Source organism: Macaca thibetana, chromosome 3, assembly GCF_024542745.1.
Source record: "Macaca thibetana thibetana isolate TM-01 chromosome 3, ASM2454274v1, whole genome shotgun sequence".
In the NCBI taxonomy this organism is placed as follows: domain Eukaryota; kingdom Metazoa; phylum Chordata; class Mammalia; order Primates; family Cercopithecidae; genus Macaca; species Macaca thibetana.
Window position 1 is genome coordinate 140,676,082 of NC_065580.1, and position 27,948 is coordinate 140,704,029.

General features: G+C 55.8%; 4 protein-coding genes across 8 annotated transcripts in view; 1 reads left to right on the forward strand and 3 right to left on the reverse strand.

Moving 5' to 3' along the window:
- POP7 (POP7 homolog, ribonuclease P/MRP subunit) overlaps positions 1-12,375 on the reverse strand; it is a 123,240-nt gene extending 110,865 nt beyond the window's left edge. Inside the window, exon 1 of the mRNA XM_050783909.1 lies at positions 12,372-12,375. The gene's annotated coding sequence lies outside the window, so the exon portion shown is untranslated. The remainder of the gene's footprint in view (positions 1-12,371) is intronic.
- GNB2 (G protein subunit beta 2) overlaps positions 1-12,691 on the reverse strand; it is a 92,335-nt gene extending 79,644 nt beyond the window's left edge. Inside the window, exon 1 of the mRNA XM_050783876.1 lies at positions 12,688-12,691. The gene's annotated coding sequence lies outside the window, so the exon portion shown is untranslated. The remainder of the gene's footprint in view (positions 1-12,687) is intronic.
- Positions 657-19,592, reverse strand: FBXO24 (F-box protein 24). 5 transcript variants are annotated; one of them, XM_050783695.1, is made up of 10 exons: positions 15,530-15,900; positions 12,415-12,513; positions 12,132-12,315; positions 10,566-10,801; positions 9,435-9,669; positions 7,510-7,668; positions 6,832-6,953; positions 6,288-6,419; positions 1,591-1,761; positions 657-1,256 (listed from the first exon to the last, which is right to left on the reverse strand). In XM_050783695.1, the coding sequence occupies exons 1-10, from the start codon at positions 15,566-15,568 to the stop codon at positions 891-893; spliced, it is 1,743 nt and encodes a 580-aa protein (XP_050639652.1). In that variant the 5' UTR covers positions 15,569-15,900; the 3' UTR covers positions 657-890. The 5 variants fall into 5 exon arrangements, with proteins under 5 accessions (XP_050639652.1, XP_050639650.1, XP_050639653.1 ...); XM_050783693.1 differs by lacking the exon at positions 15,530-15,900 and adding an exon at positions 12,766-14,813; XM_050783696.1 differs by lacking the exons at positions 12,415-12,513; positions 15,530-15,900 and adding an exon at positions 19,438-19,592.
- LRCH4 (leucine rich repeats and calponin homology domain containing 4) lies at positions 15,910-27,877 on the forward strand. The gene is made up of 18 exons (XM_050783686.1): positions 15,910-16,311; positions 19,774-19,918; positions 20,066-20,192; positions 20,352-20,457; positions 22,870-23,006; positions 23,145-23,257; positions 23,395-23,494; positions 23,741-23,831; positions 23,907-23,983; positions 24,089-24,150; positions 24,258-24,374; positions 24,493-24,561; positions 24,639-24,742; positions 24,867-24,950; positions 25,598-25,683; positions 25,913-26,050; positions 26,139-26,216; positions 26,616-27,877. The coding sequence occupies exons 1-18, from the start codon at positions 16,092-16,094 to the stop codon at positions 26,811-26,813; spliced, it is 2,052 nt and encodes a 683-aa protein (XP_050639643.1). The 5' UTR covers positions 15,910-16,091; the 3' UTR covers positions 26,814-27,877.
- The last annotated feature ends 71 nt before the right edge of the window (positions 27,878-27,948 follow it).

Below are 27,948 nucleotides of genomic sequence, written 5' to 3' on the forward strand. Positions count from 1 at the left end.
GTGATCCACCTGCCTTGGCCTCCCAAGCTGCTGGGATTATAGGCGTAGCCACCAAGCCTGGCCTCCACTTCAAATCTCTATTGCCTTCTCTCCAGGCCTGGGCCAGACTAGGCCAAGGAGAAGGAATTCTTACCCCTGACCTCTTCCAACTACCTGAAGGTACAGGAAGCAAGGCAGGAGGCATGGGGTGTAGATGAAGGGAGTGTCCTTGTTACTGAGGAAGAGGTGGAAGGAGTAGAAAACAGAGCCCAAACCTGGGGGGTAAACAGAAGGAAGAGAGGAGGGGGCTGGCTTCAGGCTGAATTGAGATGGGTGGGAAGCTTGGGGGTCAAGAGGAACTGGCTGCCTCAGGATGGGACAAGTCTAATAGACAGGGGACCCCAGTGGGGTAGCCAAGAGCATCTGTGCATAGAGTTGTTCCAGAAAGTGGGGCCAGGACTTCCCAGTCCAAACGACCGGGTGGGCTCTTGGGAGCGGGGGGTGGACAGCAATGTGAAGAGTTCAGGCAGCATCAGCTCCGCCGCACCTGAGACCTGGAGCTGCTTCTGTTGCCTGCCTCTGCCTGGGCTCCTGCCCTCCCGCACCCACCATGCCGGGCAGCAGACCCCCATCCCTGCCCGTCCCTGCCAGCCTTCCACCAGGCCTCCACACCAGGCCTCACTGCAGCCTTTTATTCTATCCATCAAATCTCTCGTCCATGATAGTCAGGTTGGGGGCCCCTCCTGGGCAGCCCCCTGAACATTTTACAAAACAATTCCCTGCCTTACCCTGGTTAGCGGTCCCCACCCCCTAGCAACCCCTTCCCACATGCATGCACACAGTGGTCATTGCTCCTTAGTCCCTGGCCTGGGGCCAGACTCCCTCCAGGGACTAGGCTAGCATGAGGGGGATTAGGTCTCAGAGGCTGGGGGCCCTACACCACCCCCGCCTCCTTCAGCCTTCTGCAGCATGTCCAGGGCCTCCCAGAAGAAGTCCTTCTGTGCAGCCATCAGGGGCATCCACCCTACGATCTCCTTCATCTTCTCCATGCGGTCCTGCAACGTGTGGCAACTGTGGATCTGGCTAAGGTACTCCTCACAGGCCTGGGCCGTCCCCCCGGGGTCCTGGGGTGCTCCAGTCCCCAGGCTGGGCTCGGGAATCCCTACCACCCTGCTGGCTGGCAGGTCACGATAGGGGGTGTGCTGCTCGATGTCGTGGCTGGACAGGATGTATAGGCACTCCCTGGTGGCACAGAGGGCGCAGGCACACAGAGGGACCTTGGAGGAGGAGAGAAAGGGGCGTGGCTGAGTGGTACTTTCCTTGCAGGGGTTCCCAGGGAGCCCGGGCTAATCTGCCTATTGCATTCTTCCCTCTCACACCAGCCCTGAGCCTGCTAAGTCCCAGGGGTGTGAGAGGTTGGGCAAGGCCAGCACAGTCTGCTAAGGGAGAGAGCAGAGAGTGTGGTGTGAGGCAGAGGAGGGAGGTGGGGTGATGCTAGGGAAATGGGACCCCCTGGGTCCCTGCAGGAGCCCCAGCTACAGCCTTGTGGGCTTCCTGGCTCACAAGACTCTCGTCTTCCCTGGGTGCCCACTCCCCTGACCCCGCTCTGACCTTGACTTGGAGCTTGACGAAGGAGGCACTCCCCTTGGGCCAGCCTGGGAGGCGGCCCCCAGCCCCACAGCCGCAGCCCAGCAGCTCCTTGCTGAACTCTGAGCTCTGGCTCAGCACCAGAGAGTGGTTGAGGCCACACCACAGGGTGATGGGCCGCTGCAGGTAACGAACCTGGGGACACACGGCCAGGGGCCCTGAGCGGGGAGCACTAAGGGACTGGGGGGCTGGGGTGGGAAAAGGTTGACTGGAAGGCTCGGGGCAGAATGTGAACTGGGGAGGAGGAAATGGGAGCCAGCACTGCCCCACGCCCCAGGTCTGCCCTGCTGACCCCTGCAGCCCCCATACTCTAAGTGGTCACATAGAGTCTTGCACTTCTCTTGGTACTTCATCTATGCCCCCAGAAAATGAGCTCCTTGCCTGAGCCCAGGGCCTGCTGTGGTGTACCCCTCATTTTCAGCCCACCCATCTGTGCCAGTCCAGCCTCTCATCCTGCCTGCCAGCCTCAGGGAGACTTGCTCCTTGTGCAACTCCAGGTTAGCCTCCAACACCACCCTGAGGAAGGACTTTCCTTCCACTATCCCTCCCTTCCTACTCTACTATTGTCTTTTCTTCCTTCCTTCCTTCCTTCCTTCCTTCCTTCCTTCCTTCCTTCCTTCCTTCCCTCCTTCCCTCCCTCCTTCCTTCCTTCCTTCCTTCCTTCCCTCCTTCCCTCCCTCCTTCCTTCCTTCCTTCCTTCCTTCCTTCCTTCCTTCCTTCCTTCCTTCCTTCCTTCCTCCTTCCCTCCCTCCTTCTTTTCTTTTCTTTTTCTTTCTTTCTTTTCTTTCTTTCTCTTTCTTCCTTTCTTTCTTTTTCCTCCCTCCCTCCCTCCCTCCCTTCCTTCTTCCTTCTTTTTTTTTTTGAGACAGAGTCTGACTCCGTTGCTTAGGCTGGAGTGCGGTAGTACGATCTCAGCTCACTGCCAACTTCTGCCTCCTGGCTACAAGCGATTCTCCCACCTCAGCCTCCCAAGTAGCCGGGACTACGGGTCCCTGCCACCACGCCCATCTAATTTTTGTATTTTTAGTAGAGACAGGGTTTATGCCATGTTGACTAGGCTGGTCTCGAACTCCTGACCTCAGGTGATCTGCCTGCCTTGGCCTCCCAAAGTGCCGGGATTACAGGCGTGAACCACTGCACCTGGCCTCCACTCTAGTATTTTTATTTTCTATTTTCTTTTTTTAGAGATGGGGTCTCATTCTGTTGCCCAGGCTGAAGTACAGTGGTACAATCATAGCTCACTGCAGCCTTGAACTCCTGGGCTCAAGCCATCCTTCCACCTCAGCCTCCTGAGTAGCTGGGACTACAGGCGTGTGCCACCACACCCAGCATGTGCCTATAATTTTGAACTTTTAAATTTTTAAATTGTCTATAGAGATAGTGTCTCACTATGTTGCCCATGGTGATCTTGAACTCCTGGCCTCCCACTTCAGCCTCTACCTTTTTTTTTTCCTTTTTTTTTTTGTGGAGACAGAGTCTCACTCTGTTGCCCAAGCTGGAGTGCAGTGGCACAATCTCAGCTCACTGCAGCCTCTGTCTCTCTGCTTCAAGCAATTCTCCTGCCTCAGCCTCCCGAGTAGCTGGGACTATGGGTGCACACCGCCATGCCCAGCTAATTTCTTTTGTATTTTAGTAGAGACAGGGTTTCACCGTGTTGCCTGGGCTGGTCTTGAACTCCTGGGCTCACGAAATCCACCTGCCTTGGCCTCCCAAAGTGCTAGGATTACAGGTGTGAGCCACTGTGCTCAGCCTAGCATTTTCAACTTATCACATAATTCTTTTCCAAAATGGCCACCCTGTTTTTGAAAAAAAAAAAAATTCTTCTACTTGCTTCCTGCCGCTTCCTGCCTCTCTCTCTTAAGCAGCAGAGTTGGTTACATGACCAATCTGAGGTTGGCCACATTACTGTTCCTTCCCACAGCCAGTCTTTCCAGCACCTCCCTGGGATCTGGCTTTTTTCTTTACTACATTACTGACATGCTCTTTCTAGAGGCACTTGCCCTCTCAGCGGCTAAATCCCAGGGCCTCTCCTACCCTCTCATTCTCCTGAGCCTGTTAGCGCTTTAATTCTGAAGACACTGATAAGTAATTTATGGTCATTCTAGAAAAATTATGAAACATTGGCAAGCAAAAAATTAATTTTAAAATCACTGGAAATCCCACTATCTACTATTAATATCTTGCTAGATATTCTTCACTGTTGGCTAAACAAACAAATACACATAAATTGTATATTTTTCATTTTTTAGAGATAGGGTCTCAGTGTCACCCAGGCTGGAGTGCAGTGGTGATCACTGCAGCCTCCAACTCCTGGCCTCAAGCAATCCTCCTGTCTCAGCCTCCTGAGTAGCTGGGATTACAGATGCCAGCCACCATGATGGGCAAGTTGTGTGTTTTTAAACAAAAAATGGGATGAGCCAAGGTGTGGTGGGTCACACCTGTAATCCCAGCATTTTAGGAGTCTGAGGTGGGAGGATTGCTTAAAGCCATGAGTTCAGTATAAGCCTGGGCAACATAGCAAGACCCTGTCTCAAAAAAAAAATTATCTAGGCATAGTGGCGCATTCCTGTAGTCCTGGCTGCTTGGGAGGTTGAAGCAGGAGGATCTCTTGAGCCCTGGAGTTGGAAGCTGCAGCGAGCTACAATTGTGCCACTGCACTCCAGCTTGGGAAGCAGCAAGACCCTGTCTCAAAAAAGTAATAATAAAAATAAAAGAGGCTGGGTGTGGTGGCTCACGCCTGTAATCCCAGCACTTTGGGAGGCCAAGGTGTGCAGATCACCTGAGGTTAGGAGTCGAGACCAGCCTGGCCAACATGGTAAAACTCCGTCTCTACTAAAAATACAAAAATTAGCCGGGCATGGTGGTGGACGCTGTAATCTCATCTACTTGGCAGACTGAGGCAGGAGAATCACTTGAACCTGGGAGGCAGAGGTTGCAGTGAGCCGAGATCGCGCCATTGCACTCCAGCCTGGGAGACACAGCAAGACTCCATCTTGAAAATAAAATAAAAATAAAAATAAATGGTACTATATAAACCATTTCTTAAAAGTTTTTTTCACCTAAAAATGTGGCATGACTATCTTTTCCATGTCAGTAGTAAATGTATCTTACATTGTCACACTGTCAATTAACCCTGCCACCCACCCCATTTGGAACTTCCTTGTCACATGGCTTCTGGGACAGTGTTAGAGGGGTGCATGGCCTGTTTTAGAGGCACCTCTTCTTCGTCCCCTGCCTACCACGGGGCCTACTTCTCAGAGTTGCTTTTCAGTCTCTACTTCTGTCCATTCAACCATGTTCCCAGGTAGTATCTAATTGCCAGCTAGACGTTTCCAATTGAGTGTGGTTTTGGTTTTGTTTTGTTTTGAGAGAGTCTCTCTCTGTCACCCAGGCTGGAATGCAGTGGCACGATCTCGGCTCACTGCAACCTCCGCCTCCCAGGCTAAAGCAATTCTCGTGCTTCAGACTCCCGAGTAGCTGGGACTACAGGCACCTGCCACCACATCTGGCTAATTTTTGTATTTTTTCTAGAGGCAGGGTTTCTCCATGTTGTCCAGGCTGATCTCATGGGATTACAGGTGTGAGATATCATCTTTCTTCCAGAGCCACCTCTGTCTTATACCCCTCTCTTCTACATCTAATCAGTTTTGAGGCCCTATTCATTTTCTTCCCAAATCAAATGGCTCCTGTATCCATTCCTTCGCATTCTCACTGCAGTGCCAGGCCCTTGTCTCAAGTGCTGCCATCACTCAACAGCCTCCTGGCAGGTTCCCTGCCTCGGCCTCCTCTGCACAAGGCTCCTGACATGTGTTCTCAGTCACCTCTTGGGGGTTGCCTTCTCCCATTCCAGAACCTGTAGTGACTCTTCCCCAGATCTACACCTCTCTAGGCTTGTGCCCACCTGTACCACCTCATACCTCAGTGATTCCCAAGATGCCTTCTGTGCTTTAGTAAGACCCGTCTTGTCACTGTCCCAGGTATGTGCAAGTTTCGTGCCTATCCCCCTCCTTATCACACAAAATGCCTTCTCTAACCCTACCTAAGTCTTATGTAACCCACGACGCCCTGCTCACATCTGTTTTTTTTTTAGATGGAGTCTCGCTGTGTTGCCCAAGCTGGAGTTCAGCAGCACGATCTCAGCTCACTGCAACTTCAGCTACCTGGGTTCAAGAGACTCTCCTGCCTCAACCTCCTGAGTAGCTGGGATTGCAGGCATGTGCCACCACAGCCAGCTAATTTTTTATATTTTTGGTAGAGACGGGGTTTCACCATATTGCCCAGGCTGGTCTCGATCTCTTGACCTCAAGTGAGCCGCCCACCTTGGCCGCCCAAAGTGCTGAGATTACAGGGGTGAGCCTCTGCACCTGGCCCCTGCTCACATCTTACCTCTTCTAGAAGTTACTCTAGCCTGCCCAGGTCACCCACTCTACCCCTTCACTAAATTCCTACTGCATTTACAGTGTGCACTGCACAGAATGGACCTCATAGTGCCAACCCTGGGTAAGACCTGGGGCAGTACCAGTGACATTACATGTTGATTGGCTTAACTTCCCAGAGGAGCAGAATCTGGATTCTATGGAAGCAGGAGAAGTGGACATATCTGGGGGTTAGGGAATTGGAGGAAAGGGGTTGGGATGAGAGTTGCTGGGAAACAGTCTTACCTGTGTGGGTTCCCCTCGGTCCATTTTGTCCCCTGTTCCTAGCTGCCCGTATCTGTTATTTCCTTGCATAAAGATTCGGCCAAATTCATCCACCAGACCAAGGTGATTGTAGCCAAGAGCACAGAATAGGATCTAGCATGCAAGATAGAAAGGGGATAGGCATTCCATTCCCTCCAGAGGAACTCTGAGTTCCAGAGTCTCCCAGTCACTAACCTGCCATCCCCAGCTGATCTCTTTCTATATTTTATATATATATAATATATATATAATATATTTTTTTATATACTATATATATACTACATATATATATTTTAGAGATGGGGTCTCACTATGTTGCCCAGGCTTGTCTAGAGTTCCTGAGCTCAAGCAATCCTCCCTCCTCAGCCTCCCTCCGCACCCAGCCCTCAGCTGATCTCTTTTGGCATACCTCTCCCTGGGAATCCCCTGCCCCTCTGGATCAATCATTTGATTCCTATAATACTTCAGACCTTTCAATCCCTACAGCCCCACCCCTCTGGTTGGCCCCATCCCTCCAGGAGCCTACCTTGGCAGGCAGTGAGAGAGCAAGCGGCATCTGCTGGTCCAGGGGGTCAAAGGCTTGAAGAGTCCCAAAGAGATCGCGATACACCCCTGGGGTATGCACCTCAAAATACACTCCCCCCTGGTCTGGGGGGTCAGGAGCCCTCAGCTCAGCAGCTTTGGGCACCCATTTCCTAGGGATAAGGCCCCACCTGGGATGAAAGCTACAAGATCCAAGGAGTCTCAAACCCACTAGGAATGCATCAACTATGATGCCTGGGAACTGAAAACACATCTTTTGAGACTGAGTCTCGCTCGGTCGCCCATGCTGGAGCGAAGTAGCACGATCTCAGGTCACTGCAACCTCTACCTCCTGGTTCTAGTGATTCTCCTGCCTCAGCCTCTGGTGTAGCTGGGATTACAGGTGCCTGCCACCACACCCAGCTAATTTTTGTATTTTTAGTAGAGATGGGTTTTCGCCATGTTGACCAGGCTGGTCTTGAACTCCTGACCCCAGGTGATCCACCTGCCTTCCCAAAGTGATGGGATTACAGGCAAGAGACACCATGCCGGCCCTAAACACATCTTTTCACTAGGATGCCCTCAGGGGTTGACCATCCAGCTGGAGTAAGGGTGAGGGCTGTCAGTGTTTGGAGGGTCTAACCAAGGCTGGGGGCTTGAGCTAGGGGGAGGTGGTCCATACCCGTGACGTAGAGGGTGCTGCTCTGATTGGAAGTCATGCAGGCCACGCGCAGGTGAGGCAGGTAGTGGGACACCTTCCTCAGGGCCAGCTGAACCGTGTAGGAGCGTGGCTGGTCCAGCTGGGTCTCATTCACTACCAAAGAGTAGATCTTTCCTTCCTCTGGGGGCAGGGGAAGCAGACAATTAGTTGGGGAGGGGATTCTCCAATATTCACATAAACATCCCAAGAGACTCCCTAGGCTCTATGGGTGACACATTTACTGCCCTAGAGTGGGGCTGGAAGAAAAAGGGTGAGAAAGAAATAAGGGAAGAGTGACCCCAAGTCCCCCAGACTCCAGTTCCCACCATAAATCAGGGAAGTATTTCAGCATGAGAGATGAGTGGAGAGAAAAATCTAGCAGATTTGTTAGAATCTGATTTGAGTGAGAGGTCTGGGGATTGAGAGCCCTGCCTGGCATTCAGAAATGTAGAGGTGATCAAGTGTGGTGGCTCACACCTGTAATCCCAGCACTTTGGGAGGCCAGGGCAGGAGGATCACTTGAGGCCGGGAGTTCGAGACCAGCCTGGGCAACATAGCAAGACCCCATCTCCTACCCTGCTCCAAAAAAGAAAAAAAAAAATTAAGAAAAAGCCTAGAGGGTTTCAGGCCTGGGGATGTGGTTAAGTATAAAGGACACTAGGAAAGTAGGGAGCAGTTTGGAGTATAGTGAGGTGCTTGGCATGGAAGCTGGGGAGATCTGAATTTTTTTTTTTTTTTTTTTTTTGAGACAGAGTCTCGTTCTGTTGTCAGGCTGGAGTGCAATGGTGCGACTTCGGCTCACTGAAACCTCTGCCTCCTGGTTCAAGCAATTTTTCTGCCTCAGCCTCCCGAGTAGCTGGGACTACAGGCACGTGCCACCATGCCCAGCTAATTAGCTAACTTTTGTATTTTTAGTAGAGACGGGGTTTCACCATGTTGGCCAGATGGTCTCGATCTCTTGACCTCAAGTGATCTGCCCATCTTGGCCTCCCAAAGTGCTGGCATTACAGACGTGAGCCACCACGCCCTGCCAAGATCAGACTTTTTAAAATCAGGTGTTCACTAATAGTGGTTTGCAAACTGTTTTTTGGCAGCAGGGCCTTTTTGTTGTTGTTGTTGTTTTTTTGGAGACGGAGTCTCGCTCTGTCACCCAGGCTGTAGTGCAGTGGCACAATCTTGGCTCACTGAAACCTCCACCTCCTGGGTTCAAGTGATTCTTCTGCCTCAGGCTCCCAAGTAGCTGGGATTACAGATGCACGCCACCCGGCCCGGCTATTTTTTTTTTTTTTTTTTTTTTTTTTTTTGAGACGGAGTCTTGCTCTGTCACCAGGCTGGAGTGCTGTGGCATGATCTCGGCTCACTGCAACCTCCACCTCCTGGGTTCAAGGGATTCTCCTGCCTCAGCCTCTGGAGTAGCTGAGACTATAGGTGTGCACCACCATGCCTGGCTAATTTTGTATTTTTTTTAGTAGAGTCAGGGTTTCACCAGGTTGGTCTCGATCTCTTGACCTCGTTATCCACCCGCATCGGCCTCCCAACAACTGGGATTACAGGTGTGAGCCACCACGCCCGACCTAATTTTTGTATTTTTTAGTACAGATGGGGTTTCGCCATGTTGGTCAGGCTGGTCTCGAACTCCAGACCTCAGGTGATCTGCTCACCTCGGCCTCCCAAAGTGCTGGGGTTACAGGTGTGAGCCACTGCACCCAGACAGGACCTTTTATTCATGTAAAATATTAAGCAGAATCCTAGACTAGGAGACAGAGAAAGGCAGAGCTATTTAGATGGAGACTAGGATAAGGTGGCATATGGAAACCAGTCTGAGGGGCCTCCCTCCCCCTCCTCTGCAGCAGGGCCTGAGGAATCTGAAGGAAACAGTTTGCAAAAGCCACTGCTTTGGGCCACACCTGTGAGGAGCAGTAGAGCCCGCTGGGTCTCCTGACCAACCAGCACGATCTGCTTGAAGGTCATGGAGTGGTGGAATGTCATCTTGAAGACCCGCTGCCCGCTAGACTGCAGATAGACCTCAACACAGTCGCAGGCCCGGCTGCTAGTGGTACCCACCACTTCCTGCTGCTCCCGAGTGGCCAAGACGTACAGGTATTTACGGTAAACTGTGTCACACCTTGGGTCTGAGGCAAACTGGGGGAAAAGATGAGGGCATCTGAGATCTAGGGTTTCAAAATGGGATGGGGCTGGGGCAGCTGGATCCTGGGGTGGGAGGTGAAATGCTTGGGTCCAGGGTTGGGAAATAAGCCCTTGATTTCAAGTTCCTATATGGGAGGGCAGAAGTCATACGAAAGACACCTCAGGACTAATGGGGGCCTAGGTCCTCAAAAGAGAGGTGGCGATATGGTTAGGCTCTGTGCCCCCACCCAAATCTCATCTCGGATTGTAATCCCCAGGTGAGAGGTGATTGGATCATGGGGGTGGTTTCCCCCATGCTGTTCTCGCGATAGTGGGTTCTCACAAGGTCTGATGGATTTATAAGGCAGTTTTCCCTGCTCTTGCTTGTGCATTCTTGCCTGCTGCCATGTAAGATGTGCCTCTTCCCCTTCTGCCATGATTGTAAGTTTCTTGAGGCCTCCCCAGCCATGTGGAACTGAGTCAATCAAACCTCTTTGCCTTATAAATTACCCAGTCTCAGGTATGTCTTTCTTTTTTTTCTTTTCTCTTTTTTGAGAGAGTCTCGCTCTTGTTGCCCAGGCTTGAGTGCAAGGGTGCGATCTCGGCTCACTGCAGCCTCTGCCTCCCAGGTTCAAGTGATTCTCCTGCCTCAGCCTCCCAAGTAGCTGGGATTATAGGCACCTGCCACCACACCCAACTAATTTTTGTATTTTTAGTAGAGACAGGGGTTTTGCCATGTTGGCCAGGCTGGTCTTGAACTCCTGGTCTCAGGTGATCCACCTGCCTCAGCCTTCCAAAGTGCTAGGATTATAGGTGTAAGCCACTGCACCTGGCCTCAGGTACATCTTTATAGCAGCGTGAAAATGGACTAACACAGGTGGGATCTCAGCTGCCAGGGTTCTGCTACTTACATCTTTGGCTCCACGACACAACACAACATAGCGACAGGCCCGCTTCCACTGCATCTGGCCGAGGGTGGAGACCAGGGCATTTTTGAGGAAGAAGAGGGTCCCCACATAGTCAAGAATGAAGACATGATCCTTGGTGGGCAAGAAGCGACGGTAGCCATGGGCTAGCAAGGGGGCCACACTCTTGCTGAGACATCGGCGGCGGCCTCCAAATGCCTGGAAATACAGGCCCTTTGTGTCTGGAGGAGGGAAGGAGATAGAAGGTTCAAGGGATGGGATGACACGAGGGAGATGAGATGGAGCTTGGGTAGATTTCTTAGACACCCAAGTTTGTAGCTCCTCCCCATCCCCAAGACAGGGGAACAGACCCTTTATGAAGGAGATGTGTACAATAAGCTTAGATTATACTGGACATGTGAACTTTAGTCTCCAGCCGACCTCAGCCCAGGGTCAAACATGTGCTTCTTAGTGAGCAGGTCTTTGGTGCAACCTTGCATCAGCGATGTCGAGGAAAACTCTTAAGAATATTAAGACACAGAGGCCGGGCGTGGCATCCAACCCCCTCACTCTGAGCCCCTCCTCCCATCCTCACAGCCCAGTGAATTTTTGCACGCCTGTAATCCCAGCACTTTAGAAGCCCAGGAATTTGAGACCAGCCTGGGCAATGTGGCAAAACCCCATCTCTACTAAAAATACAAAAATTATCCAGGTGTGGTGGTGGGAGCCTGTAATCCCAGCTACTCAGGAAGCTGAGGCACGAGAATACGTGAACTTGGGAGGTGGAGGTTGCATTGAGCCAAGATCCTGCCACTGTGCTCCAGCCCCCATGGGTGACAGAGCAAGACCCTCTCTCAAAAAAAAAACAAGAAAATCTGTCTAAAAAAAAAAAAGGGTGGGGGGGAAGAAAGAAAAGAAAAAAGAGACAGAAATAAGAGTGGAAAAGAATGATCAATGAAGTCCGCTCATCCTCCCTCACCCCTAGCTTTGGATCTGTGTTCTGGGTACCCCTTCTCTTTTAATCTCCCAGTGAGTGTAACAAGTACACTCTGGGGGATCCCTGGAGGGGAAGAGGGTTTATGACATGGTTCTCAGGCTGGGGGTGATTTTGTCCTTCAGGGACATTGGTTGTCACGATTAAGGGGGATGCTGCTGGCCATCTGGCGGGTGGAGGCCAGGGTTGCTGCTTAAACATCCTATGATGCAGAGGACCGCTCCCCACAGTAAGGAAGTATTTCGCCCAAAATATCAATAGTAAGTTCAGAAGCCTTGGGTTAGAGGAGGGAAAACTCCAGGTTTGGGGAGTGAGGGATGCCTCTAGGGAAAAAGCGGGAAGTGTCTGTGTACAGAGGGAGACTTGGCGGGGAGGCCGCTAATGGGGGCTGTGGGTGGATTCTGAAGACTTGCAGGAAGTACTCAAGGGAGAATGTTTGAACTGGACCCATTTCTTCCCGAGAAAGGGGCCCTGGAAGCACTGTTAGAAGTGTGGGTGTCATCAGGGGCCTTTAGAGAGCAGGAAGACTAAGGCAGCACAAGAGGCAAGGAGAACAGGAGGTTCTGGGGAAGGTGTACAGTTCAGAATGGCAGCTCTCTTCCAGGGCCGGACTCCAGAACCCTGATCTCGGAGGCGCGGACTGAGTCTGCGACAGATGCGTCTCCACACGCCTTCCGCATCGCACACTTCGTGGAAGTAGCGGCAGGTCTGGCCGAGGGCGACAAGGTCTCTGACTGGGAGGAATGAGATGATATGCTCCACCTGGGAGGGAGAAGGGAAGAGGCGGGGGGGTCATCGGTGGCTCCTTGGTGGTCTGGCCCCCAATCCTATTATTCTCAACCCCCCTCCCCAAGGACTCACCAGCTCTGGGGGGAACAACTGGATAGAAATTGGATTCCCTTTCCCCTTCTTCTCTTCAACCCCAAGCTCCGGGCCACAAGAAGGGCAGCTTCTCTTCACCTACCCGAGAAGGGGTGCATAGGGTCCCATGAGGGTCCCACATCCTTTTTTCCCTTCTCTCTGCCTATCTTGGGGCTCATCTGACTCCAGCCGGGTGCAGTCATGTCCTCCCCTCTCTCTCCAGACCCATCCCTAACTTCTCCAAATAACTCCTCCCAATCTCCTGCGGCCAATCCCCCTCACCCGGAGCCCCTCCTCCCGTCCACACAGCCTGGTGAATTTTTGCAGCTTCCGTCTCTGGCTTCTCCTCACCATCCTGATTGCCCCCTCCCTGCTTCTGCCCTCCTGTCTCCTAGGCCCTTGGCCCCCCGTTCCTGCTGGCTTTCCCACACCATGTCCCCTGCCTAGGCTTGGGGGACCTCTGGGGCCCCTCTGCCTCCTAGACCCCTCCCCCATGGAGTCTGGGGCTAACAAACCTCTCTGTGACCTCACTGTTTGGCCACTGTGACCTGTTCCCTTTAATCTTGTCCAGGACCCATCTCTCAGACAGCTCCTGGGTTCTAGCTCAGTTCTAGCCATCACATGGCTCAAGGGATATGCATTTTACTGGAGAAATAAAGTGTGAATTACTGGTAGGTGACATCTTTATTTCAGGGAGCAGGAGGAGGTTTTCCCATTTGAGGCCCTTTTAGCACTAACTCTGTAGATAAACACTGGTGAATTCTTCACGTTTCAGCAGGCCAAGGCCTCCAGGGATTGGTAGCTCAAGAGTATAGGCTCAAAAAACTATAAACTCAGTTTGACAGGTGAGATGGAGAGGTGACTGTGCTCATAATCGTTTAGCTCACAAATGATTCAGCAAACTCTTTAGACTCATGAAAAAACACATCCAAAAGGAGACTGCAGCCTGGTGCCGGTGGCTCATGCCTGAAATCCCAGCACTTTTGGGTGGTCATGGTGCAAGGATGGCTTGAGGCCAGGGGTTCAAGACCAGCCTGGTCAACATAGAGAGACCCTGTGTATATATATATAAAAAACTTAAAAATTACCCAGGCGTGGTGATGCACCCCTGTAGTCCCAGCTACTCAGAAGGCTGAGGCAGAAGGATTGCTTGAGCCCAGTTTGAGGCAGCAGTGAGCTATGATCCTGCCACTGTACTCCAGCCAGGGCGAGAATGATACCCAGTTTCAAAACAAAACAACAACAAAAAAGAAGACTGCTTTTGCTTTCCTGATGGGCAGTAACATCATTGCATGTATAAAGGACAACCTATTAAGGTGGGAGAAAGGGATGGATGTCCTCTGAAAGCTTAGGATTTCTCCCAGGGTCTCTGATATTAGCTTTGTCTTATGTGGGGTGACATTTATGAGGAGAAACAGCAGGGGTCAGGGTTGTGTCTGTCCCTATCAGGGCAGATCTACACCAAGAAATCCAAGGAGTGGCTGGCTCTTGCAGGGGTTCAAAGGAGTCTCATCCTGCCAGACCACCAGCTCTCACCACACGGTGTCACAGATCCATTAATTGACTGCACCAGACTGACCACCCAAATTCCCTTATGTATGGTGCCTAGCCACAGCTAGGCTGGGATGCCTAAGATGGAATCTTAATACTTCAACAACTATTCAGGAATATCAACCTCTGAGATGTGAATTTAGGAGAAAGCAACTTCAGTGACTTGTTTCTGGGCAACCTACCACATAGGAAGGGGACTGCACTAAGGACTTATGCCACTAGAAAGGAAGTTAAGATCTCCAAGTAGACAGAAAGGTATTTTCCATTCCTCTTGCATTTGGATCCCCTTTATCCACTCCATTTCACCCCAGGAGGCAAACGAGAGGTTGTGAATAGAAAAAGTCCACTGTGGGTCAGGCTTGGTGGCTCACGCTTATAATCCCAGCACTTTGGGAGGGCGAGGTGGGAGGATTGCTTGAGCCCAGGAGTTTGAGACCAGCCTGGGCAACATAGTAGGACCCTGTCTCTACAAAAAATACAATTAGCTGGCATGGTGGTGCATGACTGTAGTCACAGTTACTCGGGAAGCTGAGGTGGGAGGTTGAGGCTGCAGTGAGCCGTGATCAAGCCACTGCACTCCAGCCTGGGCAACAGAGCAACTCTGTCTCAAAAGAAAGAAAAAGTCCACTGTGGGCCGGGTGCAGTGGCTTATGCCTGTGATTCCAGTACTTTGGGAGGCAGAGGCAGGATCGCTTGAGGTCAAGAGTTTGAGACCAGCCTGGGCAACGTAGCAAAACCCCATCTCTACAAAAATTAAAAATAAATTAGCCAGGCGCGGTGGTGCCGCCCGTGGTCCCAGCTACTTGGGAGGCTGAGGCGGGAGGATCCCTTGAGTCCAGGCATTCAAGGCTGCAGTGAGCCATGACTGCACCACTGCACTCCAGCCTGGGCGACAGAACCAGACCTTCTTTAAAAAAAAAAAAAAAGAAGAACAAGAGGAAGGGAAGGGAAGAGAGACGGAGGGAGGAAGAGAGGAAGGGAGTGAAAATACCCATTGTGAAAACTGAGGGAGAGGGAAAGGGCTGTGCGTGGAGGATCCAGAGGCCTGGTTTCTACAGCCAGCTGTCAGGAACTTGCTGTTCGCTCTTGCTAACGCATCAACTTCCCTCTGCCTCAGTTTCTGCATTCGTAGCATCAAGGGCGTTTTCTAGACGGTGAGATCCTTTCTAAGCCTCTAAAACCCCCAGGTCTGGTCCCCTCTCCATTCCTGTCCAGGGGAGCTCCTCGGGTGAGACGGCAGACCGTGCAACGCTGCAGCTACACCCTCCCTCCTCGAGCTGGGCGTCTCCAGGCTCTGGGAAGCCCCCCGCCCGCCCCCAGCCCGGGGGTCCCTAGACCCCTGCCAGAGGCTTCACAGTCGGAGGTTCCCCCGCTGGCCCCTTCAGCTGCGACAACGGCCAGTGCACTGGCCTCAAGCAGTCGCCCGACTCCCTTCCAGCCCTTAACGCCGGCTAGCCCCCTAACACGTCCAGCTCGCACTCGCCACTGCAGCCGCGCACTGCGTTCCCGGCCGGCCCGGGGCTCCGCGTTCATTCTTAATCTCAGTCTTAAAGTTCTAGCTCACCCTCCTCCTCCTTAGCAAAGGGACCGCCTTCTCGCCCATGCTATTGGTAGGTAGAGCCGTCGCTCAGAGAAGAGGCTGGTCCAGATTCCCTTCAGAGGCTCTAATTGGCCTTCTTGACAGTCACTCGCCTGTATCTGGCTTACGATTGGTCTTTGGGGGACGAGGACTAGGCGCTCCTGCTTGCGGTCCCTCGGCCCTTTTCCCTACTAGTTGAGCGCCGGTGTCCCCTCCTCTTGGTTGGACCGGATTGGCTCCACCTCCAGATCTAAGCATTGTGATTGGGTGCGGCTGCGCTGGGCGGGACGGCCTGGAGCGCCAGCCGTTGGCGAGCGCTCTATCCTCATTCCCCTCCCTTCTCTCGTCAGACTCCAGCGCCGGACCTCCACCCCACTGACGGGTTCTGATTGGTCGCTTCTGACGCGTCTCGGGGCCACGATTGGTCCGTCGGGTCCCGGACACAGCTCCCGCCCCCTTGAGGCAACTACGGCGGCTCCAAGGAGGGGGAGGGGGAAGGAGGGACGGCGGGTCCCGTCAGTCAGGCAGCGGGAGCCGCCGGGAGCGGATGGCGGCGGCCGTAGCGGCTCCACTCGCCGCTAGGGGTGAGGAGGCGGCAGCCACAACCTCCGTGCCCGGGTCTCCGGGTCTGCCAGGGAGCCGCAGTGCAGAGCGGGCCCTAGAGGAGGCCGTGGCCACCGGGACCCTGAACCTGTCTAACCGGCGCTTGAAGCACTTCCCCCGGGGCGCGGCCCGTAGCTACGACCTGTCAGACATCACCCAGGCTGGTGAGTGTAGCCGGGCCCTGGGCCCGACCGGGACCCTCATTTGCATAGCCCCACCTCGGGCCCCGCCCAATCCGGGGGTCGGGCCCGCCCTTTCACCTGGCGGCCAGGGTTGCTGCCCCTCCTGATTGCCGTAAACCTGCAGCCACCCCGTCCCATCTTTGAGAAAGCCCTGGACAATGAACGTGCTTCTCGTTTGCACAGAACGCCCAGCACCTCCGAGCGTTGAGAGAGATTCCTCCTTTCTCTTTATTTGCATAGCTGCGCACCTGTAGGATGGTCCCGCCCCTCACCTGGTTGTCTCATTTACATGACCTCTTAACCTCAGCTCCAATCGGTCTATGAAGCAGTCCCCACGAGCTCCTCTAATAACTGCTTTCTCTCCCATCTCTTCGTCTATACCTCTTAATCCCCTTCCCACCGAGATCCGAGCCCCAGGCACCCCCTTCCCGTGACTGGTCCCTACGCCCAAGGTTTCTGCTTTCTGTGCCGCAACCCCGCCCCCTGAACTCCTGGCCCTCTCCACTGTCCCCGCAGCCTATGGGAAAGCCTATGGGAAAGAAGCAAATCTCTACCTCCCCTCACTCTTTTCTCCCTGAGCTCTTCCGCCTATTATCCCCAACCCCCTTATCTGAGACTCCTCCTCCTTCTTCCTAAGCCTGTGAGGTCACTGTGGAGCCTGTGACCTCATAGGGATCCTAGAATTCCCATTTCAGTTTCTGCTTTTTTCCGGGGAGGGACTTGAGGCCGTTGCTGGAGGGAAAGAAATCTTATCTCCTAGCTGGGAGTGCTGGCCAGCTAGAGACTGTCCCAAGCCTCAACCCTCAGGATCTGTCCAACCATGCACCCTCTACCCTGGTGTCTGTGGACGGTAGGGGGTGGGGGACCTAACTGTGACAGGTGAGTCAGGCCTCAGCTACTCAGGAGGCAGCCTATGACCTTGGGCCGGCAGCTGGGGGTGGGGATCAGGATCAGGGAGGACTGCATTCCCGAAGCCTCACCCCAGCCCAGGCCTCCTCCTCTCATGGGCAAGGTGGGGGACCGGAGCTGCAGGAAAGTGCGTATTTCTCCCTAAGCAGGTGCCCGCTCGCTTGGGAACACTCAGGCCAGCACTGGCACACGCCCTCTCCCCTCTTCTGGGGAGAACCAGTCGAAACCTCCCCACTGATCTCGCCTGCTCTGCAACTCGTGAGATCAGGAATGATGAGTGAGCTCCAGGAGCCATTCCTGCCCCTTACAGCCCGATTCCCTCCCACCCCCACCTAACCCCACGCTCCAGATTGACCTCAGCAGCTGTGTGACACTCACTGTCTGTTCCCTTCCCCTCCCCCTTGGTTGTTTTTTGACAAAGACCAAATGTTATTCTTTACTTCCTTAGGCTGCCTCTGCCTGTGTGGACTCTTGGGGAAAACTACCCGGAGCTCCCCGGCTCCTCCCAGCTCCCAACCCCTGCCCCCTCCTCCCCCAGCATTCCGGCTCAGGGTGCAGCCATGCTCCTGTGAGCTTGGGGGGGAAAATCCCGGTTTCCTGAGAACCCTCCTCTGCCCCACTCTCCACACAGGAATCCTCAGTCCTTCCAGGGCCCAGGTTCTAGGCCAAGTGGGGTCCCTCTTGTCCAGAACTCTCTCCTCTGTACCCTCTCCCCAAGCAGGGTGCTTACAGGCTGGGGCAGAAAGGGGAAGTGACAAAAACATAAGAGTTGCCCATACCCTGCCCTCCATCTCTCCTCGCCCTCCAAGCAGACGAAAAGCATCAGTGCCTTGCTGCCCGGACTGCCTTGAGCCTTTTCCTCTCGTCTCCCATCTCTTTCTGAGTGTCTTACTTGTGTGGTCCCTATGTCTTGGGTCCCTGATCTCCCTTGGACTAGGCTCCCTGGGGTGATAGTAGGAAGAATCCTGAGGTGGCGGGGAGGGGCCGTCTTGCAAAAGAGAAGTGCAGCTCATTCTCTCCCAGACCACATCCTGTGCCCCCTGTGCCCTGCCTCCTGCCTGAACTCCCTTCCGCTCCTAGCTTTTGTCCCCGCCACCGCCTACCCCATCAGAACTCTGAGAACTCGGTCTCCACCCCCTTCGTCCACATGCACACACACAAACACATTTGCCGACAGAGAAAGCGGGCAGGTGGAGGCAAGGCTGGGAGAGGCAGATGCCGTCCCCCACCCTCTCCAGAACGGTTATCTCCCAGGACAGGGCTTCTGTCTGTGTACCAGGGCTGGGCAGAGAGGAAGAGAGAGGGGTCCCGGGGCATCAAGCTGTCATCCACCATGGTAAACATGGGGCCTACGAGGGACAGAACCTGACTTATTATTTCTACTTCATTTCCTGTCACAAGACTCGTTTCCTTGGGGGATATACCCTGCTTCTCCTCTGCTCTGCTTGCTTTTGCTGGCCTGCCTCTCCCTGAGAAGGGCCCTCGGAGAAGCTCACCAGGTCTGTGGCCTGGGACTCCCCTTTGCGGGCCCTGGGCCCCTCCCAGGACAGGCTGGGCTGAGGAAACAGAAAGGCAGGCTTCTCCAGGTCTAAGCCGTTAGTGGCTCCATGCTAGAGGGAATCCCAAGGCTGCCAGCCTCCGCATAGCAAGGCGGTGCTCCAGATAAGAGGGCAAGAGTAGACCCCAGCCCCCTCCCACACTCTCCACCCTCGCCATGCCTGAGATGCTCACACAGTTGCCGATCTCTTGAAGTCTGTGTCAGTAAGAGAGGAAGCAGAACGGGGCTGCTAGGGCTGGCAGAGGGTAGTAAGGATGCCTGCCCCGGGCCAGGGGAGCCCAGATGGGAGGGACCTGGGAACTCCAGCTCCCATCTCCAACCAGGGCTTCTTGCCCTTCCCTCCCAGCCCTTGGGAATCGGTAACTTTGTAGTTCTTTGGACCTGGCTTGTTGGTCCTTGGGGCTGGCAAAAATCTCGTTTGGTGTCGGGGACTTAATCTCTAGAACTGAGATAGAGTGACCTGTGGTTTCTCCCCTGTTGAAAACACACTGGAGTAGGGAAGAAGGGCCCCGAGGAGGAATGGGCTCTCCCTGCAGGTTGCCCCAGGGGTTTCCCATATTCCCTCCGGGAGCCCCCCAGCCCCTCACTTTACTGTTTTCCCATGATCACCGACCCCGCCTCTGACCTTCTGTTCACCTCACCTGGCATCTCCGAACAGGAACCGCAGGAGTTAGAGACTCCAGCTGCTCTCCAGGATAGCCCTCCATTGACATTGCAGCATTCCCCAACCCCCAAGTCTGAGGCTTCTCCAGCCCAGTGACGCGAAGGCCTTTGCCTTCCCTTTACCATTCTGGTCATGCCTGGAATGTGCTCCCATTGGCAGAAGGCTTTGTTATCTCTCCCGGGAGGCCACACTGATGGCCTTGAATCTTTAGGTGTGGACGTTAGGGAGTGGGCAGCCGGCTATAGAGGGGACTCAAGGTCCTGTCCGGGGCTGGGCCTTTCCACAACTCTCCCCTGACACCTCCTTTCCCTAGACCTGTCCCGGAACCGGTTTCCCGAGGTGCCCGAGGCGGCGTGCCAGCTGGTGTCCCTGGAGGGCCTGAGCCTCTACCACAATTGCCTGAGATGCCTGAACCCAGCCTTGGGGAATCTCACAGCCCTCACCTACCTCAACCTCAGGTAGGGAGGCCGAGCCAGGGTCGTGTGGGAGCGTGTCCTTCTCAGTTTCAAGTACTACTGAGTAACCCTCGTGGTGACCCTGAGAGGATGGCAGTGCTGGGATGCCATGCCTGGGGAGCCAGCCCGCTGCCTTTCTCCCTTCCACAGCCGAAACCAGCTGTCATTGCTGCCACCCTACATCTGCCAGCTGCCCCTGAGGGTCCTCATCGTCAGCAACAACAAGCTGGGAGCCCTGCCCCCTGATATCGGCACCCTGGGAAGCCTGCGACAGCTTGTGAGGATGGGGACAGGGCCAGGAAAGGGACCCCTGAGCCAGGCAGCAGGGACCTTCTAGGGGGAGGTTGAGGAGGGCCTGGAGCAAAGACAGAGACAGGAGGGTGGGTTCTGCTGGGCCTGGTCTCATGGCCCCTTCCCACTGCCTTCCTGATACCAGGACGTGAGCAGCAACGAGCTCCAATCCCTGCCTGTGGAGCTGTGTGGCCTCTCTTCCCTGCGGGACCTCAATGTCCGGAGGAACCAGCTCAGTACACTGCCCGAAGGTGAGGAGAACGAAGAACTGGAGAGGAGGTATTTGTGTGTGCGTCCCAGTCGGCTCAGGCTGCGGTAACGAAAACACTGCAGACCGGGTGGCTTATACATGGCATTCATTTCTCACAGTTCTGGAAGTTGAAGTTCAGGATCTGGGTGCTTCCACGGTCAGCTTCTGGCAGGGTGCTTTTCCTGGCTGCAGACTGCCGGCTCCTCGTGGTACTCCCCGATGGCGGAGAGTAGAGACAGCCTTCTGGGGCCTCTGATAAAGGAGCACAAATCTCACTGATGAGAGCTCCACTCATGATCACAATTCCTTCCCTAAGGCCTCGCTTCCTAATCCCATCACTTTGGGGGTTAGGATTTCAGCAGAGGACTTTTTGGGGGACACATTCAGGCCGTAACAGTGTATGTGCTTTGAAAAAGTTACAGGCCAGGAATCTTCAGAGGAGAATTACACTTTCATTGCCCAGGCTTTTGCAGTATATAAAACAAACTATAAACAATCTGATTTGATCTTGACCTAGCCACCCTCTGAGGCTGGCAGGGCGCAGATGAGCAGCTCTGTTAGAAATGTGGACACAGGCACAGAAGGGGAGCTGGTGGGTGCATCAGCTCCAGGTAGACTGGCAAGGTCAGAAGGGGCCTTCAAGGTCACCCAGCAGCCCTGCTCACCCCAGCAGGGGCTCTCAAACACCTGAGTCAGGGGATGCTCTGCCACTCTGCCCGGAGATGCTAGGGCCAGTGCCAGGGCCCAAGGGGCCGATTTAATGAGCTCACTATGATGCCACTCCAAAGCAGGCATGCCTTTTCAGGAGGCAGCAGCATATGTTTGTGTCTGTGTGTGTTGTGTGTGTTGTTTATGTTTTGTGTGTGTCTGTGTTTGTGCGTGTGTTGCGTGTCTGTATGTTGTGTGTGTTTATGTCTGTTGTGTTGTGTGTTATGTCTTTGTGCGTGTGTGTTTGTGTCTGTGTTGTGTGTGTGTCTGTTGTTTGTGTCTGTGTTGTTTGTGTCTGTGTGTGTTTGTCTCTGTGTATGTGTGTGTGTTGTGTGTGTTTATGTCTGTGTTGTGTCTGTATGTGTGTGGTGTGTGTGTGTGTGTGTGTGTGTGTGTGTAGGATTCCTGTGTTTTAGGTTGGGACCAGGTAGATGCGGGTGATGTGACTAAGATCTGGGGCCATCTCTTAGGGATTTAATGGCTTCATGAGGAGAGACAAACAGTCATAGGGAAGTTACGTGGGCAGGTTCCCCTGACGGGGGCTAGAGGGAGGTGGCACTGGACTCTGCTTGGGGGGCCTGGGGAAAACTTCACCAGAGGTGCAGGTGCAGTGGGAGCCGGCCATTGAAGGAGAATTCCCCACCCTTCTGCATCCCGGCAGAGGACCCAGCATGTGCAAAGCATGGGGTTAGGAAGGCGAGCCCCGTGTGGCAGGAAGGCCTGTGCCATGCTCGAGTGTGAACTTGGTTTTGAAGAACAAGGAGGGAGTGAGGTGGTCATCCACTTTCCCTGTCTCCCCACTCCTTGACCCTTTCTGCACCTGCCCTCTTCCTTCCCAGTCAAAAGGGGTAGGAAGGGCTCCCTCTGGGCCATAAAAAGAAATCCCAGCAAGATGCCCCGGGGACAGAGGCAAAAGCAATGAGTTCCATGAATCTGGGATGTCTGGAAAGCTCCACCGAGGTGGTGACGCTTGAGCTGAACCTTGAAAGATGCGTAGATGGGGAAAATGGAGTTCTCCCAACTGAGCAAATAGCACCTGGGAAGGCTCAGAAGCCAAGGGCCCGGAGGGGTGGGCAGTGAGGTGGGAAACGTGCGTGGATCCAGGTCATGGAAGCCTTGCTCGTGCTGGGTTAGGGAGCTATGGTTTTTATTCTGTGCCTAGGGCCACCATGAATCCAGACCGTGCCTTTTTAAGATGAGCAAAAGGCATCTTTCCCTGTGGGCAGGCAGCGCTTCACGCAGGGTGCGGTGCTGGGCCCATGCTGGGGAGAGGGGACTCCCGGGCAGGCACAACCCGCTCAACATCGATAGCCCTGGCTGCATGTCACGGGAGGTGTTTGAGCAGGGTTTGTGTCTTGTGCTGATCATTTGAAAATGGAGGGTGGGTTTGAGTGTGGAGTGGGCAGGTGAGGAGACGAGGAGGGACAGACAGGGCTGGGCAGGACCTGACGTCCAGATGAGCCTTCCTAGGGAGGCTAAGCCAATGTCCGGATGCGCCCTCTCAGGGAAGCTTGCTTAGACTATGGACCAGAATCGTGTGGAAAGAGGAGCAGGGAGGTTGTTCCGGGGAATGACTTGAACCACCCAGGGGAGAGGCTGTGCTAGGCCCAGGGTGACTGGCCAGCCGGAGCCAAGGGGAAGGGAGTGAGCGTGAGGCCCCAGGCCTGAGCACGCTCCTGACTTTTCCCTTGCCCACCCGCTCCAGAGCTGGGGGACCTCCCTCTGGTCCGCCTGGATTTCTCCTGTAACCGCGTCTCCCGCATCCCGGTCTCCTTCTGCCGCCTCAGGCACCTGCAGGTCATTCTGCTGGACAGCAACCCCCTGCAGAGCCCGCCTGCCCAGGTGAGGCGAGGGCCCAGGGGGCCACAGGGACAGGGGTGTGGCTGGGCGGGAGTGGGGTTGGTCCTCTTGGGCAGCCGAGCAGGATCCGGGGAGCTGCCTTCCCTGCCAGCTCCCCAGCGTGTGCTGCCCCGCACACAGGTCTGCCTGAAGGGGAAACTTCACATCTTCAAGTACTTGTCCACAGAAGCTGGGCAGCGTGGGTCAGCCCTGGGGGACCTGGCCCCTTCTCGGCCCCCGAGTTTCAGTCCCTGGTAAGTCCTAGGTGGGGAGCAAGGAAGCCCTGGGATACTGAATGCCCCTTCTTGGCCCCAGGTACCCCCTGCTTTCTGGGAGGATTGGGGGCTGCTGTCCAGCATCAGGCTGACCAGATCTCCCTGGCTGGCCCCAGCCCTGCAGAGGATCTGTTTCCGGGCCATCGGTATGATGGCGGGCTGGACTCAGGCTTCCACAGTGTTGATAGTGGCAGCAAGAGGTGGTCTGGAAATGAGGTAAGGGCGTCCTGTCCATGGGAAATTGGGGGTGTCAGCCCTGGGAGAGGACCTCTGAACTGGGGACCTCCAAATTGCAGGGTACCAGGCAGAGGCTGGAGCTGTCCTCTTCCTTCCCTCTGCCCAGCATCCCAGGGAGGGGCTGGCTCAGCAAAGACCCTGAGCTTAGTCCCACACAGGACCCCCCAGGCCCCAAGCCCCCATGTGCAGAGAGGCCATCTCCCATCTCTGCCTCTGCCTTTACAGTCAACAGATGAATTTTCAGAGCTGTCATTCCGGATCTCAGAGCTGGCCCGGGAGCCCCGGGGACCCAGAGAACGCAGGGAGGACGGCTCAGGTGAGTAGCAGGGCTGGCTGGGAGCTGGGCTGGACCAGGGTCCCCACTCACTTGCTGACATGCTGGCCTCCCCAGCGGACGGAGACCCTGAGCAGATTGACTTCATCGACAGCCACGTCCCGGGGGAGGATGAAGAGCGAGGCACTGTGGAGGTGAGAGCCCAGCTGTGCCTCTCCCAAGGGAGGGGAGCTAGAGCAGGGGACAGGGCAGGCGTGGGCACAGGCCTGCTCTCAGCTGCTCTGCTGTTCTCTCCTTAGGAGCAGCGACCACCCGAATTAAGCCCCGGGGCAGGGGACAGGGAGAGGGCACCAAGCAGCAGGTATCCCAAGCCCTGAAACCGACGCCACTGCCTGATCCTCCCACCCCCCAGCCCCCTCCTTCCCTGACCCCAGGGTCTGCCCCTCTCACCCTGTCTTGGTCCCTCAGGCGGGAGGAGCCGGCAGGGGAGGAGCGGCGGCGCCCGGACACCTTGCAGCTGTGGCAGGAGCGGGAACGGCGGCAGCAGCAGCAGAGTGGGGCATGGGGGCCCCCCAGGAAGGACAGGTGGGACCCAGGGCCGCCCGGGGCTGTTGCCAGACACTGAGCCCTGGAAATGGGGCCACCGAGCCCCACTAAGCCGTTCTGCCTCGGGGCTAGCTGACCCCACCTCTCCTTGTTCCAGCCTCTTGAAGTCAGGGCTCAGGTCTGCTGCGGGAGGAGCCACCGCCATGTCCACTCAAGCCACGCACAAGTAGGTTTCCTGCCAGCATCCGGTCCCCACTCCTCTTTCCATGACCATCCCTCTAACTCCCTTCTGTCTCTCCTCAGTGGCCCGCCTAAGTCCAGTGCCTCCCAAGCGGGAGCTACAGTGGGGCAGGGAGCCCCTGCCCCTGCCCCCGCCTCCCAAGAGCCCCTTCCCATAGCTGGACCAGGTGGGACAGGGACTTTGGGAGGAGGATGGGGCCTGTGTTGGTGAGGGCTGGTTGGGAGAGAGGGACACAGAGGGGATGCCTGTCTCACCTGTCCCTGTCGCTGTGTCCCTGGTTCTGGCCCCAGCAACAGCACCTGCTCCGAGGCCACTTGGCTCCATTCAGAGACCAAACAGCTTCCTCTTCCGTTCCTCCTCTCAGAGTGGCTCAGGTGGGTGTCCCGCCCTCCCCAGTGCTGACCCAGTGCTTGCCAGCAGCAACTGCTACATCACCCTTCTGCCCTGGGAGCCCTCTGGGTCTGTTGTACCTTTGTGTTGCAAATTCCACAAATAAGCTGGGTGTGGTGGCTCACACCTGTAATTGCAGCACTTTAGGAGGCCAAGGTGGGAGGATCGCTTGAGCCCAGGAATTCAAGACCAGCCTGGGCAACATAGCGAGACCCCATCTCCATGTAAAAGAAAAAGAAAAGCCGGGCGCGGTGGCTCAAGCCTGTAATCCCAGCACTTTGGGAGGCCGAGGCGGGCGGATCACAAGGTCAGGAGATCGAGACCACAGTGAAACCCCGTCTCTACTAAAAAATACAAAAAATTAGCCGGGCGCCGTGGCGGGCGCCTGTAGTCCCAGCTACTCAGGAGGCTGAGGCAGGAGAATGGCGGGAACCCAGGAGGCGGAGCTTGCAGTGAGCCGAGATCGTGCCACTGCACTCCAGCCTGGGCAACAGCGTGAGACTCCGTCTCAAAAAAAAAAAAAAAGAAAAAGAAAATCCCACAAGCAGAGAGGCAGGAGGTGTGGGTGCCAGGCCACTGGGACCCAGCGGTGAGCAGTGGGGGCAGCCCCATGCCCCGCTTTTTCTCCTAGGCCCTTCCTCACCAGACTCTGTCCTGAGACCTCGGCGGTCCCCCCAGATTCCAGATGAGAAGGACTTAATGACTCAGCTGCGCCAGGTGAGCAGAGCTGGGAGCTGTGTGGGCAGGGACCTGGGCCGGGCACCTCCTTGTGTTGCTGTCCTTGGGACCAGCCTCCCTCCACATCCTCTGTGCCCACTCTGGCACCTCCCCTGAGGACAGAAGGGGACAGGCACAAGTTCCCTGCTGGCCCTGAGCCCCCCACTCTCCCTGCCTCCCAGATACCTCTCCTTCCCTGACCCCTGCTCTATGCGGTCTACACTCCCAGGTCCTTGAGTCCCGGCTGCAGCGGCCCCTGCCCGAGGACCTGGCCGAGGCTCTGGCCAGCGGGGTCATCCTGTGCCAACTGGCCAACCAGCTACGGCCGCGCTCCGTGCCCTTCATCCATGTCCCCTCTCCTGCTGTGGTCAGTTGGGGCCGGGGAAGAGGTGGGGGATGGGCTGGGGCACCTGTGGCCTCTCCCTTACCACATTTTCTTCCTTCACCCACCCCAGCCAAAACTCAGTGCCCTCAAGGCTCGGAAGAACGTGGAGAGTTTCCTAGAAGCCTGTCGAAAAATGGGAGTGCCTGAGGTATGGGGGCTGCTTTCTAAAGAGTGGTGGCATGCCGGGCTCAGCCAGCGTGTGGCATGGATGGCAGGCTTCCATTCGCAGTGGGTGTCTGCTCTCAGATGGAGGCACAGGCTGCCCCTGCCCTGCCCTGCATGCCCCCTGCCCTGCATGTCACCTGTCCTACACGTCCCCTGCCCTGCAGGCCCCATCTTGTCTTGCATGTCACCTGCTTTGCACGCCCCCTGCCCTGCATGTTGCCTGTCCTGCACTCCCGCTGCCCTGCACTCCCCCTGCCCGGCACGTCGGCATGTGGGCGTGGTTCTGGCCCCAGCACGTGAGGGCAGGGGTGGGAGGGACTGTCCTGCTGCTGCTGCTGATATCTGTCCCTTGTCCTTGTCCATCTGCTCTCCTCTCCCCCAGGCTGACCTGTGCTCGCCCTCGGATCTCCTCCAGGGCACTGCCCGGGGGCTGCGGACCGTGCTGGAGGCCGTGAAGCGGGTGGGGGGCAAGGCCCTACCGCCCCTCTGGCCCCCCTCTGGTCTGGGCGGCTTCGTCATCTTCTACGTGGTCCTCATGCTGCTGCTCTATGTCTCCTACACTCGGCTCCTGGGTTCCTAGGACCCGAAATCAGCCCTCCCTTACCCCTTTCCCTCCCCCCTTCTATTTATAAGGCCCCTGCTCCACCCGACCCCACCTGCGGTGCCTTCAGCCCCGACCAAAGACACTAGTGCACCCCCTTCACAGACACTGACCTCAGAGGCCCCACTCTGGTGCCCCCAGACCCTGGGCCCCCAGCCTCTGGCCTCCCTCCAGTAGCCCCATGAGTCCCCACCTCTCAGTGCTGACGGTGCCTTCATGTCCCCGCCGGCCCTGCCCCTGCCCTCTGTGCCCCGTGAGGGGTGGCAGGAGCTAGAGTCTCCCCCTTCCTCCTGTGCCCTCCCCTTCCCCCGCAACGGCTGCTATGCGGGGGCTAAATTATCTCTATTTTGTAGAGAGGATCTATATTTGTAGGGGTGTGGGGCCCAGGCCGGGTCCCTGTCTCTGTGTATAAACTGTACAGACCGTGACCGCCTTGCCTGTGTGTGTGTAAGTGTGCGCGCGTCTGCTCCGCGTGGCAGTGGCTGTGGCCATGGCTCTGTGCCCACCAGCATCGCCCTTCTGAGATGCCAGCCTCTCATGCTCCTGGAGCCTCCGCCTCCCCCCGTGTCATCTCCCTTCTGTTATCGCTGACAGCTTTCTTGCGTCTCATTTGTCACCGAGCCCTGAGCGCATGGTGATGCTCGGGTCTGCCCCCGACCCCCTGCCACAGGCCGGAAGCCACGGGGGGCCCCCTGGGGAAGCTAACCCGGCCCCTTCCCCCAGGAGTCACTGTGCCAGCCCCACCACATCCTGGAAGAGGAGGGGGCCCCGGGAAGGGGCCTCCCTTACATCGCTGCTGTCGTCCACGCCCTGCTGGACCGGCCTTAGGGGTGAAGGTGGGGGCAGGGCCCACCCCGCCCGGGACCCCGGGAGCAGAAGACGCGCCTGGGCTCCACGCTCTGAGACAAGCACTCGGTGAGGGCGGCCTGGGCCTGGGCCCCCTTGGCCTGCGGGCCTGGCTGCCTCTGGGACCGAGGGTCTGGGTGGAAAGACCGCGGGTGTCGCAGGTGTCGCGTCAGCTGCAATAAACAGAAGCCAGAAGCCCTCTGGGTGGCCCTCAGGTGTAACTGTGTCTGAGAGCACGCGCGTCGCGGGATTGTGGGGGGGCCTCTGT